Source organism: Lacerta agilis, chromosome 1 (assembly GCF_009819535.1).
Source record: "Lacerta agilis isolate rLacAgi1 chromosome 1, rLacAgi1.pri, whole genome shotgun sequence".
Classification (NCBI taxonomy): Eukaryota; Metazoa; Chordata; class Lepidosauria; order Squamata; family Lacertidae; genus Lacerta; species Lacerta agilis.
The window spans coordinates 49,167,114-49,184,541 of record NC_046312.1 but is presented as its reverse complement, the minus strand read 5'-3'; the positions used below and the strand labels follow the sequence as shown (position 1 = coordinate 49,184,541).

Below are 17,428 nucleotides of genomic sequence, written 5' to 3'. Positions count from 1 at the left end.
GCCCTCTGACTTTTAAGCATTTCCAGGCTCATACGCTCGCAGTGCAAATGTGAAACTTGTGCACCCCCACACTAAGCATTTTTTTTTTGTTTTGTTGGTGGAGCAAGTCAGATTTGGACCAGAAGAGTGATTTTTACGAACATGTCCTTAAGCAAAAGAAATGGAATGTGACTTGGAAAAGCCAGGCTTAGACTACTTGCTAATTATTATGAACTGGCCAGCCGACAACCTTTGCAGAAGAACAATCTCATGGGCCTGAAGGAGAGTTTGGAATCGTTCAAGAGAGATTTCCAACATCTTGTTAGCTGATTAGTAGATCCACATTAGCCGTGTGGCTCGGTTCCCACTCCCCCACATTGTGCATGACTCAAAGGGGGCAGACTGATGGGCCTTGGGGAGGCCAAGGTCCTCCAGTAGGAAAACAAGTCTGTGTGTGTGTGTGTGTGTTTGTGTTTGGCATAAATACAACATTTGCCAATGACAACTTTCCAGCAGATCCCAGAATCCAGGGTGTAAATGGGATTGTTACTAGTCTACTGCCTCCATCCAACACCCAAGGACCTCCTGAACTCATTTCTTTCCTATTTCCCTGTAATGAAATCTGAACCACATGGCAGGAAGGGGAGGCATACAGGAGTTAGGAGAATTTTTAATCTAGCAACCATCTCCTGTCATAGCCACACCGTGAGAATTAAGGGAGGAACTGCATGAGCAACCCTCCCATTCAAAGCACATACACACCCCTAAGAATTCTGGGAACTGTAGCTTGCTAAGTGTGCTGGGAATTGTATCTCTGTGAGGGGCAAACTATTTTTCTTGGCAGGGCTGGGAGGCATGTACTTTTAAGTGGATGGTGCATACATAGCCTCTGTGACAAAGACTCAGCAGTGCACACAGGTTCATGAAATCAAGCTTTTTGTCTTCCTAGCTTGGGTAGTTTTCATCCCTGCTTCTTGGGGCCCACCCCACAGGATTGCACTCACTCCTGTGTTCCATGGCACAAAGGATGCTGGTTGTCTTCCCTTTGGAAAGGCAGCCCTTTGGCAGCAAGATTAACAGCACTCAGGGGCAAATGACACTGACACACGCGTATGCGCGCGCGCGCCTCGATATCTGCAGAAACGAATGGCCCTGGTGACAAGTAGCCACACACACTGCAGGCTGCAGGCAGGAGGTGCAACTCAGTGACTCCCCAGCCCCTCTCGCTTTATGGCTCCTCCACTTCCAGGAGCAGCATCTCGCTCATCCTGGAGATTTCGGGGCTGTGCAAGGGAGCTTTCATCCCAGGCAACCTCGCCGGGGCTCCTACCTCAGCCCTGACAAACCGCACGCGGAGCGACTGCTCCATTCTAGCCCTGCACTCCTCTTGATCTGCTCACCGAAAAGGCTTCTCCGTTGGCAGGCTCTTCCCATTGGCCCTAGGTCTCTAGGAGCTGTCCAATAGGCTGATAGGTTTCTTATTGTTTCTTCAGAAGACTCTTTTGGGAGCAGGTTAACCCTTTGCAGGCGTTTCGATTGGCTGCCTTCTCAGGGAGTTCACTTCTTCCGTTTTGTTTTCTCCGGCTGACCCCGCATCCTTCTGGCATTCTCCCCTAGTTTTCCTTTCGCTCCACTGTGCATTATTTCCTTTGGATCCTTGCGGCAGCTACATCCCATATACTGTCTAGACACAAATAAAATCAAAGCAGCCCCTTCCCCTCAAGACACATATCAGCCAGGACAAACCGTTCCCCCAATTGTTTTAAATGCTTGCAAGGGATCTTTCCTCCCTCATTTTTTTATTTTTTCTCTTCCTTTTTTGTTCTGAGAGCAATGTTCATATATCACTCAAGGCATGGGGAGCCTCCGTTACACCCGCCCCCATTCAGATAGAAAGTGGATTCTCAAGTTTACACTCATATTTCAAATTTGTTGTTCAGTCGTTCAGTCGTGTCCGACTCTTTGTGACCCCATGGACCAGAGCACGCCAGGCACGCCTGTCTTTCACTGCCTCCCGCACTTTGGTCAGACTCATGTTGGTAGCCTCGAGAACACCGTCCAATCATCTCGTCTTCTGTCGTCCCCTTCTCCTTGTGCCCTCAATCTTTCCCAGCATCAGGGTCTTTTCCAGGGAGTCATCTCTTCTCATGAGGTGGCCAAAGTATTGGAGCCTCAGCTTCAGGATCTGTCCTTCTAGTGAGCACTCAGGGCTGATTTCCTTAAGAATGGATAGGTTTCTCTCTCAAGAGTCTCCACCAGCACCATAATTCAGCACCATAATTAAGGTTAATTAAAGTGCACGACTTTACCTAAAGAATCCTGGGAACTGCAGTTTTGTTTAATGTGCTGGGAATTGTAGCTCTGTGATGGGTAAATTACAGTTCCCAGAATTCTTTGGGAGGAAGCCATATGCTTTAAATTTATGGTGTGCACAGCCTAACCTGGAATGCTTTGTCACAGCTGGTTCTGTTCTAACAAAGACCAAAGCTATCATGGTTGTGAATCACCTTTGGAGGCGCTTTTCACAGAGTACAGAGGGGCCATATTTAGACTGTTATACTGTCTTTTGCTTATGTTACTCTACATAGCCCTTTTCAGGTGCCACAAACACATGTGGGGAAGGGAAGGAGAAGCCTGTGTGACCAACTTCCTCCAGATTTCTTAACCTTCCCCATCATGTGGAGAGAGCGCCTCTGTCTGTACAGTTGTTACATGTGGGTGGGTGCTCTTTCAGATTTGATCACCCAAACCCCACTCTCTCACTCTGCACATGCCTATGATGTTATGATGTCTGAAGAGGTTTACTGATCTTTCCACACATATACAGTAGTACTTACATGACGGACTATTAAATCTAGTTTATTTTATAGTCATTCTCTTTTCCCATCTAGAATGTGGTGAAAGATGGATTGGCACATTCATCTCCTCCTCCCCCTTCTTCACAGCAAATTCTGCTGGTTGTTCTGCGTCTGGCAGCGGTGGGATTGCTGGTAGTAAGGGTGGCTTTTTCTCTATCAACTGGCCCCCAGACTAACATAAGGACAGTTCGCCTATTTGACTTTGCTCAGTAGGATAAAGCTTGCATCATGCAAACTATTTTGCCATAATTTAATTTAGATACTCTTATGTAGCTGGATATTAGAAAAAAAAAACCCACTAACATTCAAGGATGGTACGTGCTTACAATTTATCTTTGTGAATCTGTCACTTAATCTTAAATGTAAACAAGGCCACTTTGGGCTGGCAGTTGACTCTTCATCTGAAATCCAGCACATTTTCAAAGAGCGCCAGCATGAATGATTGAAGTGTTCCTGTTGTGATACATCTGATGTCCTGGCTGCAGGATTTGGGAGCCTCTGGGTAAGTGCCCCATGCCAAGTATTCCACTATCACTGACCCTTCACTGACCTTTCTCACAGTTTACGGTAATTTGTACGGCCATCAGGATGGAGAAGGGAACACAAGCCAAGGCTGATGCTTGCCCCTCTCCCACCATTGCTGGCTTGTTCAGAGAGGTCAGGCGAAAAGAGAAGGACGGCAAGGAGCAGAGGCAGACGGGCTGAAAGGTTCCAGGGTTCGGCACTGGGCCTCCTTGCTGAGATGGGGACCCTGGCAGGTACCTGAGAATGCTGGCTCCTGATTCTGCTGCAATGCTCAAACTGTTTTTCAGGAGTTTTTTTGTGCCTGTGACACCCGTTGCGGCCCTTGTGGGACCCAGCATTTGAAACAGTAAAACCATTGCATTGGCAAAGATCCTTTGCTGAAAGGAGGTTTGCACTAAAATGAATATGAGGCTTTGTTGCGGTGTCTTTAAATGGACGGTGACGAGAGCCAAAGAGAACGTATATTTTACATATCACCTTCCACTGTTAGATCTGAAAACTGTTAACACATAGGAAGAAAATACTCCTCACTACTGTCTCATGAATATTTTCCTTCTCTGTTGGTTTTGATTATGTAAAAGTGCCCCCTTATCCCGCCCTTCATTTTTGCTGCTGGCAGAAAAGCAGGAATGTCAACCCCGGAGCCTTTTAGAAACTCAAGGATTCCAGAACTCAAGGAACTGGGCAGGATTCTTTTTTACAACTTTCCTGCAGAAGCAATATAAAAGAAAAAGAGTCTAGACTATTCTAAAGCATTTCCCCTCAGCCAGATCTGTATTTAGAGTATAGGTCATATTCACACCATACATTTCAAACACTCTTATACCACTTTAACAGTCATGGAATCCCTCAAGGAATCCTGGAAACTGTAGTGTGATAAGGGTGCTGGGAATTGTAGCTCTGTTATGGGTCTTCTAACTACATTCAGCACTCCTAATAAATGAAACTTCACAAGATCCTTTAGGGGAAGCCATGACTGTTAAAATGACAAGAAGAGTGCTGGAAATGTACAGTGTGCATTCAGATATTGACTGGGCATCAGTAACTCTCTGAATGGGCCACAGCTGAGCAGTAGAGTTAGCCCCCTAATAAAGGCAAATGTGCTTTGGGCTGCAATCTTATGCCTGCTGACATGAGAGTAACTCATATTAAGCAGAGAAGAACTTACTTCTGGGTAAGTATGTGCAGGATTGTGTGCTGTCAAGGTTTGTTTAAAAGTGATGGGTGGAATTTGCAATGGGGGATTGACTTCATTTATTGCAGGGGTCAGTAGGGCAGTTGGGTTATTTTATATATTTTGCAACTGGAAGCAAAGGTAAATATGGCAACCCAAATCTCCATTCCACCGACAGAAGTTGAGTAGACCGGTAGCTAAATTTTGCCTCAAACTAGAGTTGCCATACATCCGGAATTTCCTGGACACTGACAGGATCTGGTCATTGGAAACAGCGTCCGGGCAGAAATAGCTTTAATGTTCGTGAAAATCTGGACATAAGCGAACCCATGTCGGAAGTTTATATTTTTGCAAATTTCTTTAAAATAGCTCAAAAACTTCTTAGCTTTGAGAAAGAAAGAAAAAGTTCAACAACTTTTGTGTCCACAGCTCAAGGGAGCAGGCTAGCTATGGGGATGCAGGGCACTTTGCATGACACATACAGTTTTCTTCTCCCAACACCTGGCAGCTGCTCTCAGCAGCTGCTGCCTGAGGTGGGTGCCTCACTCTGCCTAACAGTAGGACTGGTCATAAGGATTTTTATCTTTAAAATTACATTTCTGCTGGTATATACTCATTTGACTTGTTTGTTATAATTTTTATCTCCTATAAAATATAAGGAACCTAGAGTGGCTTGCAAAGTTCCCTTCACAACTCACGGCTTCAGTAAAAAGCTTAGGGAAAGAAAAAAAATTTAAAATATAATTTTTGCAACTGCTGAATATACCAGTATATACCGGTACCTCTTTCACATTCTGTATTTTCCATGCCACTGAAGGGTTTCAGGCACCCAACTTTGGATACCATCATTTCAAGTCTGCAGATAATTCTACCAGACAGTCTTCAAGGGGTAATCATATTAGCAATGGAGGATAATTTTGCCCTGTGTTTTAAAGTATGCCAACCAAATTAGCAGTTTCCAGACTTCTATGCAGATTGAAAACTGCATTCCAATTTTTTTTGCTTACCAAAAAAATCATATTTCAAGGGGAAGGGCATGCAGAATCGTGTCTTTTGGAGAAAATGTGCACAAAATGCATATATTGGGGGAAGGTGCATAGAAAAAATGCAAAGAAAAACTGCATAGAGAAGATTCTAATTTTGTGCGCATTTGTTTTACAATCCATGTTAACAGGAGACAACTGACTTATGGAGAAACTGACAGGGAATGATAAAAAGCTGATCCAGCCATCCCTGGGCTCTATATACCATCAGTTGCATTCTGTTCATCAGCTATCTGACAAACATGCTCTTAGCAAAATAAACATTCATGCTTCACTTATCCAATAAGAAAAAGGTCATATGTTAAGTCTCTTTGAACTTGCAGCCCGTTGTGGATTGCAAGTGACATGTGTAGCAGTGAACAATCCACAGGCCTGGAAAATATCATTCAGGACCAAAGTGTATGAGGTTACACTTCGTGATCCATAACCTCCAACTGCATCTTTTTAGACAGGAATGGAGTCTGTTTTCCTTATAAGTGTTTTTCAGTGATGGTTGCTTAATTTGCCCCTAGCATGAGAATTTTGTGTGAAGTACACATAGTGGGTTTGCATCCAATCTGGCACCAGCTCAAGGAAGCTCACTTGGTGCTCTCATTGGACATAGTTTGTATCATAACACTAAATACCTTGTTCACGTATGTAAAAGGGAAATACCGGTACCTACTTTATTTTCTCAGGGCTGTTTCACAGTCTCATGTCTGCTTGAAGAAGCTTAACTATGCTTTGGCATGATGTCTGAACTGCCATCCGTTGGTTTGTGATTAACCAGGAAGCACAGACATCATAGCTAGAAGTGAGTTTGCAGATCGTGGTTTGTCTAACGGTGAGTAGGGTGTCTAAATTGATGGTTTCAGTAGTTCCATCTATCGCACCACCTTGGGAAGCTGGTCTTCATGTAGCGGGGAGTGAATTTATGAAGCTGAGTGCTGAAAGGATAGAAAATAGAAGCAGCTCTAAAACCATGTCTTGCCTTTTTGTACCTTTGGAAGCTCAGATAGTAGTCTGGGTCCTAAACTATGGTTAGCACAAGCCATGGTTTCACATGAAGTCAGAATTAAGTCATCATGAAAGTCAAATTACTGGGTCTGTGTGGAGCCTGCCTTACCATTAGGCAGAACATGGTCACCACCTCATGCAGGAGATGCTGGGGGAGAGCAGTGGCAACTCTCTGCTTGCTCCTCCTGAACCTCCAGCTGTTTCCTTCTGTTGAAAGACAGAGCTGTGTATGCCATATGAGCTGACCCAGCTCCCCTAGATTTGGTGTCTCAGATGCAGTGGAAGGTGCCATCTTGTCACTTAGTGTTGAGGCAAGTTCAGCTGCCATTCCACTCAGCCTCTGTCCATGAAATGAGGAGGGTGGCCATCTTGTCCTTCATCTCAGGCAGCAAAATATATTGGGCTGACTCTGGGTCCCTTGGCATATGTACTTGATTTCAGTCAGTGCTCCTGTGTTCCCAAAAAGACAGGTTTGTCTATCTGATAATATGTTCGTGCTAAAAACACGTGTGAAGTAGCCATTGGATGGTGGAAAGCAATGGACATCCCAAAGTGAAATATTCACAAGCTAAGAACAAAGAGAGGACAGGAAAGGTAGAAATGTGGGAACAGACTTATAGTAATCGTGAGGATCAGGTCGGAGGTGTGATAACCAGGTTGCAAGACCCACATGTTGCCTGTCTCTTGTTAACACTGTCAGGCTATAAGTTTCACGAGCACTAACATTCACCGCAATTTTTTTTATTAAGGGAGCAAAGAATGGATGGAGGCATGCAGCTTCTTCTTTTTTGGAGTGTAAAAGAAACCTCAGCTGTGAAGCTGGCGTGTAGGGTGAGGGGGGTGCTCATTCCTTATTGAAAGCAGAGAAGGGAAATGCAGATGTCACAGCTGGAATTGGAGATTTATCTTGGCAGGCAGAGAAGGAAAAATATATATTTATTTAATAATAAAAAAGTAAAAGAGAAAACTTAGAAGAATCCCCTCCCGGTTTGGCACAGTTGGCCAGCATGAGGAGAACCTCTGGTTTTCAAGCAGCCTTAGTCTCCTGGATTTGGGCTTTAGTCCAGTAGAATTGGCTTTTCTCTGGCTTCTTTTTGGAGTGAGTTTCAGTGTAGAAAGGTCAGAATGGGGGAAACTTATTTGAATCTGCAGCAGTGGGGGTGAAAAAGAGGGTACAACCCTGACAAAAAGAAATGAAGAATTTGAGTTTCTCAAAGGATAGGAGTAGCCCAAGCAACAGAGATGAGTTCACATTTGTATATATTCAGCTTAACTCAGGGGTGGCCAACGTGGGGCCTTTCTCATGTTGTTGGACTCCAACTCCCAGCAGCCCCAGCAAGCACAGCCTGCAGTCAAGGATGCTGGGAGTTGTAGGCTGCATACACACCATGTTTAAAGCACAATCCTCCACCCTAATAATTTGGGGAACTGTAGTGTACCCCTCTCAAATCACCTATTATCAATGCCCTTAATAATTTACAGTTCGGGGGTGGGGCTTTAAAGTTAGCAGTATAAAATAAAAAATTCTTTCCAGTAGCACCTTAGAGACCAACTAAGTTAACACTGTCAGGCTGTGTGTGCTGCTATAGTTCACCCACACCTGAAAGGCACAAAGTGAACACTCCTGGCTTAACCTCTGAGACAAACTTTTATGCTCAGGAGGCAAAGGAGGAGAACCAGCCCAAGACATTTTGCTCCCTGAGGCAAAGGACAAGATAGCACCATCACCACCCTTGCACAGCTTCCATGTACAGAAGCTGACTGGGCTGTAAATTGAATTTTACTTCAGCTCTGGCAATGGGTTAGTACCACTTGAGGGTGATTTAGGCACATAGCCTACAGCTCTTACATCCAGTGGAGGGAAATGGCTCATGAGGAACTGCCATAGGGGTGAGGTAGGCCTGTTGCTTCTGCCCCCAGCACCTGCTGCTTGAGGTGCTTACCTTACTCTGCCTCATGGTAAGGCCAGCCCTGCAATGGAGATTCACAAAGGTTTGGGCCGTGTGACTCAGGCAGCCTTAGCTCATCTTGTGGTGATGAGAACATGTGGTGGAAATATGTTTGGAAGACTTGGCCTATCATGCGTCTGTCACTGGGAGAGTGTCGTACCGCAGCCAATGACTGACAGCCTCACATGCTTGCTTCAGGAATGAGACAGCTTAAGCAGGAGCAGATTTTCCTACAAAGTTAAAAGATTGCCTGTATTTGGAGAGTGATGCCCAAATATGAAATCAGGAGGTATATCTTCCCCTATCTCCAAGCTCATGGGAAAGAGCGGAGCAGTAAGAGCGGCCTGAAACTTTGGCTTGTGTCAGGGAATCGGCGCAGCCCCACTCTGGGTCTCAGTGAACCTTGGCTGCCCCCATCCTGACTGTTCATTGGTAACGCTTTGGAAACACATCTTGTGCTATTTCTTGGCTGTGAAATATGAGGGGTGGGGGAGGGGAGGGAAGGAGTGGAGAGGAGAAAGAGAGAGAGAGAGAACGCAAACACAGGGGTGAAAGAGAGAAGCAGATAATGGAGCACTAAATATGGACTTGGTGCTTTTAACTTCAGGCCCCATTGGGAAGCAGCTTTCCCTACAAAATGATGTTGGTCCCTTTCCCAACTGGCTTGCCTCAAACTGGTGACTTTGCCTGAAGGCAAGTTCACGGAAGCCACAGCAAGGTTCACTCTTACCACTTGCCACTTGCTGCAAAAGCTGTCTTCATTCGCTTTTAAATCACTCAGTGAACAGTTTGTAATAGTGTTTATGTGGTTTTGAAAACAAGCTAGAATCTGGATCTGGAGGAGGCTGCAGAACTTCAGCCCAAGATCTACATGAGTGTCTGCCTTAAGCCCTCTTCCTAGTTATATTAATTCATTCCGTGGTTTTCCTAAGCGCAAAAGAGAACTGGCAAAAGTCTTAAAGCACGGACATGGGATCTGTGACCCTCCAGACGTTGTTGGACTCCAGCTTCCACTGGCCCCATCAAGCATGGCCAATGGTCAGGGATGATGGGAGCACATCTGGAGAGCACCAGGTTCCCCACCCCTTTCTTAAAGACTTTATGTAATCCACAACATTCTCCATTATGCTATATTGGACTCCAGTCAGTGCTTAATTGATGTTATCTCTGCAGCACACCCTAGATGACATTAATAATAATAATAATAACAACAACAACAACAATAATAATAATAATAATATATTTATTATTTATTATTTATACCCCGCCCATCTGGCTGGGTCTCCCCAGCCACTCTGGGTGGCTTCCAACAGAATGCTTCCCTAAACAGGGCTGCTTTCAGATGTCTCCTAAAAGTCTGGTAGTTGGTTTTCTCTTTGACATCTGATTATTAAAGTGATTATTTCATGAAGGATTTAGTCATAGGTTATATAGGAAGAGAGAGCTTCTCAGTTTAGTCTCCTGACACTCACATAAGAAGCAGTCATGGCAGAGCCACTAGGATACAACACAAACAAATGTAACTTCCTTCTTTGAAAGAAGATATATATCCAATCCAGTATCATTTATATTTAATCTGGAAAGTTTCTTGTAGCAACTGAAATATATACCGTGTTTCTCCTAAAATAAGACACCGTCTTATATTTTTTTTCGCTCAACAAAACACAGTATGGCTTATTTTCAGGGGATGTCTTATTTTAACCATGTCGCATCGGTACGCTGCATAGCCACGCCTCTCCAGGCTGTTTTAATGGGAGGTGCCGCATCACTATGGCTTATTTTCGGGGTATGGCTTATTTTTGGGGAACGGCTTATATTTCGCAAATGCATAGAAATCCTGCTATGGCTTATTTTATGGCTATGTCTTATTTTAGGAGAAACAGGGTAGTAGGAAACACTGCTGAACACCTTCCCTAAAAGGGAAGTCTAAATTATTTGGGGGCTTTTTAGTTTAGGAAAACACAACAACTAAGAGCAATGCTGTGATGGCGGAGGTTTCTGTTGGGAAGATACATGTGCTGGGCTTTGCTAGATTGATGATCTGGCACTGTACTACCCAATCCACACACAGGCAGAAGATACCATTGGTGGCTTCCCTACGGGAGGTAGCTGGTGCATACCCTCAAAATTGAGATTTTGGGAGGCGGGGAGGAGAGGGTGGGACAAGGTTCACCTGGCCAAGACTCTGCTGAATCCCATACCCCACAAGTGCTGGAAAAAACGGGATGTCCCATTTTTTTCCTGCAAGAGCACGGCGGCCATTTTGGGCGCCATGATCTCTTGCAATTTTGCACCAAGATCTCACTCTGAGGAAAGTCAAAACAAAATAAAAAATTCTTTCCAGTAGCACCTTAGAGACCAACTAACTTTGTTCTTGGTATGAGCTTTCATGTGCATGCACACGAAAGCTCATACCAAGAACAAACTTAGTTGGTCTCTAAGGTGCTACTGGAAAGAATTTTTTATTTTGTTTTGACTATGGCAGACCAACATGGCTACGCACCTGTATCTGAGGAAAGTGTTCTTTTAGGGGCTGCAGTCCATGGTGCCCCAAAACCTGTCTTTTTGGCACTGTGAGGGCACAGTCCTGCAAAAGGCGGGCCTTTGTGTTCTGTGAGCTTGCATTGGGCACGTAACTTGTGCAGGAGCATGGATGGGAAGACAAGCATCCTGGTTTGCGGATACAACATGTTGGAGTGCACAGGATCCTAAGCCAGTCTAGCTAGCTGCAACAGACCTAAGCCTGCCCTTTCATCTCCCTCACTGGCTGGTGCAAGTGGCAGAATTCCTGATGTGGCATTGGTGCTGCTTTTTGCTCCATCTATCCCCATTGCTGCCTGCCAGGGGTTTGGGGAGGACATGAGGGAGGTTGTTAACATTTTGTATGATGTGAAGAGGGAGAGGAGCTTTTTGCCTCCTCCTCATACTAGAACTTAATGTTATTGAGTGAAATTCAGAACAGACAAAATGTACTTCTTCATACAACACATAATTAATTTATGGAAATCAGTGGCACAAGATGTGGAGATGGCCACCAGCTTGGATGGCTTTAAAAAGGGGTCGTGGACAGGTCACAGTGTTTTTGTATGGAAGTGCAAACTCCAGCCACCAAACATAGGCCTTAGCAGAAGGGCAAGTCAAGAGTCTCTGATCTTGTCAGGGGGTGTTGCTGACCATCTTTCAACTCTCTTCAACCTTTGATTCACCCTGCTGAATATATGAACTATGATTCACCCCTGAATCTGTTGCCTTGCCTTGAAATTAAATAGCATTTTCCAAATCTGGAGTGATCTGGGAGTGCTTTCTTCTTTAAGGGTGTCTGTGCCTCATACAATCTTTGGTAATGACCATAATTATCCCTAATCCCAGTGCATAAACCACCTTAAGTGCAGAAAGCACTTACCTCTGAAAAAACCCATTCTGAGGCACACCATGGTTAGCGCTAATCTGGTAAATGAGTACTTGTCCAGAGATAAAAGGGGCAAGCACTGATGAGGAAGCATTTGCACTTGCAAAAGGATAACTCCTGGCACAGTTATCTCCATTTTAGCCAGATGGGCCAATCCCTTCTGTTCCACAAGGCTCCATGTTGTGCAATGGCCTGGGTGAAGGCTCCACCTCCTCCTCTCCTGGTCCTGGGAAGCTAAATGGCTCACATTGCTTCAGCCGCCCCTGAACTTGTTATTCCATTGGACACTGCCAGGGCTTGAGTGTGGCAAGCCACCCACCCGGGAAGGAGTTGATCAATCTATGCTGAACCTGCAGGGAGGACTCACAATGGCAGAAAGTCTTTCTCCTCTTCTGTCCCATGCAGACTTCCATATCTTGCTGGCAGTAAGGACAAGGGGAAAATGAAGGAGAGAAATAGGAGAGAAATACTTTCTCCCCTTTGCCTCCCCCTTGCCGCCACAGCAAGAAAGAAGCCTACAGGTTCAGTTTTCTCAGCAGTAGGGGACATGAATGGGGGGGGGGGAGAGACTTTTCTCAGGGGTGGCGTCAGGGGGCGGCGGTGTGATCAGGTCAGGAAACTGTTTGCCGCCCCCTCTAACCTGCCCACCGCATGTGCTCCCTCTTACTCCCTTCTTGATCCAGGCCTGCTTTCAAGATCTTAAAATATTGTTTTCACCTAGTAGCTTCTTTTGATATTTATATTAGCCACCCCATATGCTGTGATTATCATGTATAGTTTGTATGCATTTTGAAAAATGTCACCAGTGCAGATGGCTAGGTTGGAGTTGTGTGCACATAGAATTCCCAGTGGCAACTTCTTTCCTGCCAAGATGACTGAATATCTTACCTGACTATAACCCTCTTCCAGCTGCACTCCAGAACTCTCTGCTCTTTTCAGTACATGGCTGAGAACTGATTGTTTTAAAAGTTACCTGACATTACCTGATACCTGTTCCTTTAACCAGCCTCTGTTCAGCCTTTTTCATTGCCTTGCTTCTATTTACATAATGATATTATGCCAGAGCAAAACAAACACACACCTTGCTATTGAAACAGGAACTTACATTGTAGTATCCGGGGTGCCCAGCTCAACTCCTCCCTCAGTTTTTTTGAGCTGGCAGGTCCTGCTCAAGGGATTTCCTCACCGGAGAGGAGGCCAGACAATGACCACCCTCCTCTCCAGTATCAAACACCAAAAAAAAAAAAAACTAAGTTACGTATCACACATAATAGCCATATACCAAACGTAACTGGCTGAAAATAGTATCAATATCGCATCATTTTTATCGTAACTTGCGTATCTTTACTCACAATAGTAATATAATCTAGAATAAAACAGAATAAATCACCCTCCTCTCCAGTCTGGATAATAAAAAGCAAGCAGTGTGCCTCAGAGTGGAATTTTAAGACCATGCACCACACACTACAGAGCACATCTTTCCTTTCCGATGTTTTGTGCAGAATACCATATAAAGTATGGTACTTACTCCCCACCTTGAAATGCTGTCTTTCAGTAATAAATGGATGCTCTGCATCAGAACTGCAATCCAAGAAGAAAAGTATTTTATATAATATTCAATCAGAGTAGGACTGCACACGCTCTCTCTCTCTTACTCATATATGTGTAATTATGGTTACATTCCATCTCCTGATGATCAATAATTTAATTAATCCATGCATCGTATATCAAATGATAGTATTTGTCAAGAAACGATAGTATTTGTCAAGAAACGACAGGATTTATATATCTCGGGTCACAGTAACATTCTGTCTAGTTAAATTGCCCCCTGCCCCAGACTGCCTCCTAGTGGCTGGGTCTGGCAAGTGTCTTAACACAAAGGGGACTGTACCTTTCTCCCAGCAGCAGGAATGTGGACAGGTGAGTTTTTGATCCTTCTGTATGCAACAGCAGCATTAGTGGGGGGGGGCAGTCGCAGTAACCTTTCTGCAGTATGACGTGCACCTACATGGATATGGAGAGTTTTTTGTGTAGGGGAAATGTAACATGTAAAGCACCCCTGCAATCCTTTCCCCTTTTCTAGGTTCTTAAGAATGTAACTTCTAGATTACTGTTTGATGAATCATTTTGTCCCCTGCCAGTAAACAATAGTGTGCCATGTGGAAAGATCTGGGGTATTTAAAAAATAAATAAAAAATCTGGATTCATTGGATGGTAGTGTTATACTCATATTAATGATACCAGGTCATGTTAATGTTACTAAGTCGTAGTTAAACTTTCTGAGCAAGCCAGCTTTTCACAGGCATCGTGTGACTTTATTGTATTTTCCTAGGACTCTCAAAAGATGGCCGGAATCCTAAAGGATATTAAAATGTCGTTTCGTTTAGCTTAAGTTCCTTCTTATAAAGATAGACAGAAACATCTGGCCTTGTAAACTCCAGAGGGACATGGGTGTGTAATGCTGTTTGAGAAACATACGGGAGGGCTTGTTATCTCAGGGACAGTATCTGCAGAGTACAGGATTTGGAGATGCTTCTCTTTAATTTTGCATGGGGCTTTCTGGGTAGTTTTTAACCTTTAGTTAGACAGATGGATAGATTTTGGACACCTGTGGCAAAACTGCACCATAGCAAGCCTCTCAAATGTTTGTCACCATGAAAAGCACATGAGCTGTACAGTGGTTACAGCATGGAGATAGAAAGGAATCCCAACTGGTCCTAGCCAGGTAGGAAGACTGCAGGACACAATCTCCATAGGGTAATATGAGTTAGCTGCAGTACTACATTTCTGTTCCCTGAGGAGCTGGTGGGGCCAGCAAGGGAGACTCAAGAGGTCACTGAAAGCTGTGGTAGAAACAGGTTAGAAATCTGTTAAGAGCTGAAACGTATGATCTGCTGGGACTTCATAAAACCATTAACAAAGGTAGAACAGCTTTTCGTAAGAAGGGTTCCACTGGCTGCGTACACGCCATACATGTAAAGCACATTTCCCTGCCCAGAGAATTTTGGGAACTGTAGTTTTGGGTGCTGGGATTTGCAGTTGTGTGAAGGGTAAACTACAGTTCCCGGGATTCTTTTGGGTGGGTCCCTCACCCCGCCCACCCCCTGTCCCCCCAAAATAGTACTTCTGTCTTGTCAGGATTCAGCTTCAATCTGTTAGCTGCCATCCATCCTCCACCCGCCTCCAGGCACTCACACAGGACATTCACCGCCTTCACTGGTTCTGATTTAAAAGAGAGGTAGAGCTGGGTGTCATCCGCATACTGATGAACACCCAGCACAAACCCCCTGATGATCTCTCCCAGCGGCTTCATATAGATATTAAAAAGCATGGGGGAGAGGACGGAACCCTGAGGCACTCCACAAGTGAGAGCCCAGGGGTCTGAACACTCATCCTCCAACACCACTTTCTGGACACGGCCCCGGAGAAAGGAGTGGAACCAGCTCCTGGCGTCAATTGCTTTTTCCACGGATGGATGGATGTTCTGATTCAGCGCTAAAGAGTGGGTTTTCTTGGGGAAAGTGGTGGGGCAAACAGAAAACTGCTGGCCACTGTCACTGGACTCAGCTACATTGGTCAAAAATTAGTGTTTTGAATGTGTTATAAACATGCAACACCAGATGGTGCTGGAGAGTGGGGGGGGGGAATTATTTGTGATTTTCCATAGCGTCCCCCCTTTTGTTACAACAATTTAATTTCTGACTTACTTATAGCATTTCCCCCCTGTGTGTACAGATCCACCCATTGTCATTGTCAGTTTGAAATGGTGCATGCCAATGGTGACAAACCAATAATTCTGATATCCACAGGTTGATAACATGAAACTTGTTGTTGAAAAAGATGTACACATGGTTTGTTATGAGTGCCGAGGAGAAATGGGTCCATTAAATAGGGTTAGTTAAATTAAGGTATAAACAGCAGACAGGGAGATATATCTTTGTGGATATTGTCTGGTTAGTTCTTTAAGAAAACAACAGCTTACTTTAGCTATGAAAACGGTAAGAATAAAAGGATGAATATAGGTGCTTCTCTTCCAGATAATTTGGTTCCTGATACATCTGGCTTGGGATATGTTTCATTAGAAGGCCCTCTAGTCCAGGCATAGGGAACCTTCGGCTCTCCAGATGTTTTGGCCTACAACTCCCATGATCCCTAGCTAACAGGACCAGTGGTCAGGGATGATGGGAATTGTAGTCCAAAACATCTGGAGAGCCGAAGGTTCCCTATGCCTGCTCTAGTCTGTCACGGAGGTGATGCTAATGCTCTTCTTTTTGCCCTTTTCTCAGCATTTCTCTGAGAACTTCGACCACTTCTCCGAGAGCATGGAGGACTTTTCCAACGAACTCTTCAACAGCTTCTTTGATGACCCCATGCTGGTTGAAAAGAACCCTTTGCTGGACATGGATCTGGACCCTCCTACTCCTGGCATCCAAGCAGAGCACAGCTACTCCCTGAGTGGAGACTCTGCTCCCCAGAGCCCCCTCATGCCTGTCAAGACAGAAGACAATGCCAATGGTGAGCACACAAGGTCCATGCATGCTAGATCCAGAAACGTGTATCTAAACCTCTTAAAATCCTACCGCGTTGTTAGCAGAAGAGTTGGTTCTGTTAGGTGGGTGTGTTCTCTTTCAAATGAACCATTGCCCCTGAAAACAGCTGATCAGGCTACCTAAAAGAGATGGCCCATACCTTTACTTTCAGGAAGAAAGTTTGACTGCGGGCAATGAATTTGATCCACTTTCTAAAAATCGATTTCTTATTTTTAAATTTAACAAGGGGGGGATGAGTAAAAGTTAAAATAAAATTGAAGAAAGAGAAGAGGAAAAAACACATCATCATCATCATCATCATAAACAAATGATACTAATGGTAACAGTAGACCACCATCAGTTCACATTGCAGATACAGTGACGATTGGTACAGAAATCTTTAATTCAATATAAGCCCTCTATATGTCTAGAGGGATGCTTATGCGAAATATCTTTGAATGTAGCCAATTTGATCCACTTTTAATTGATTTGAATCCACCTAATAATAATAGAACTGGTGTTGCTCACTTAATTGCTCATGATACATACAAATACCCAATGGTGGAGCTTCGTGCTCCGGCACCGGGAGGCGGAGAGCAGGCGGGGCGGGACTGGCGCGCATCCTGGGGGCGTGGTGCGCCGCCTGCAGGGGCGTGGCGTGCGTACTTGGAGCGTGGCGTGCGTACTTGGGGCGTGGCCTGTGTCCTTGGGGCATGGCATGCTGCCTGCGGGGGCGTGGCGCCCAGCATGGGGGGGGGGGGCAGCCGCAATGGCACCCCACCAGGATCATGCTGCTGGGGGCAGTGCGCTCCCCCCGCACTCCTCTTCCTCCGCCAGTGCCAATTCCCCATTAGGCCTCTTCTCCCTCCCTTCTTTTTGGATACATGTTTTTCAAGAATCCTACTTCCTTCTGATAACAGGTTTGGAGAAGTTGAATGAGCATGCTAAAACCAGGTATGAGCAGCC

At 44.9% G+C, this 17,428-nt stretch overlaps 1 protein-coding gene across 1 annotated transcript in view; it reads left to right on the top strand.

Moving 5' to 3' along the window:
• CREB3L1 (cAMP responsive element binding protein 3 like 1) overlaps positions 1 to 17,428 on the top strand; it is an 80,190-nt gene that overhangs the window by 28,010 nt on the left and 34,752 nt on the right. Inside the window, exon 2 of the mRNA XM_033149084.1 lies at positions 16,220 to 16,448. Coding sequence (XP_033004975.1) covers positions 16,220 to 16,448 — 229 coding nt within the window. The remainder of the gene's footprint in view (positions 1 to 16,219; positions 16,449 to 17,428) is intronic.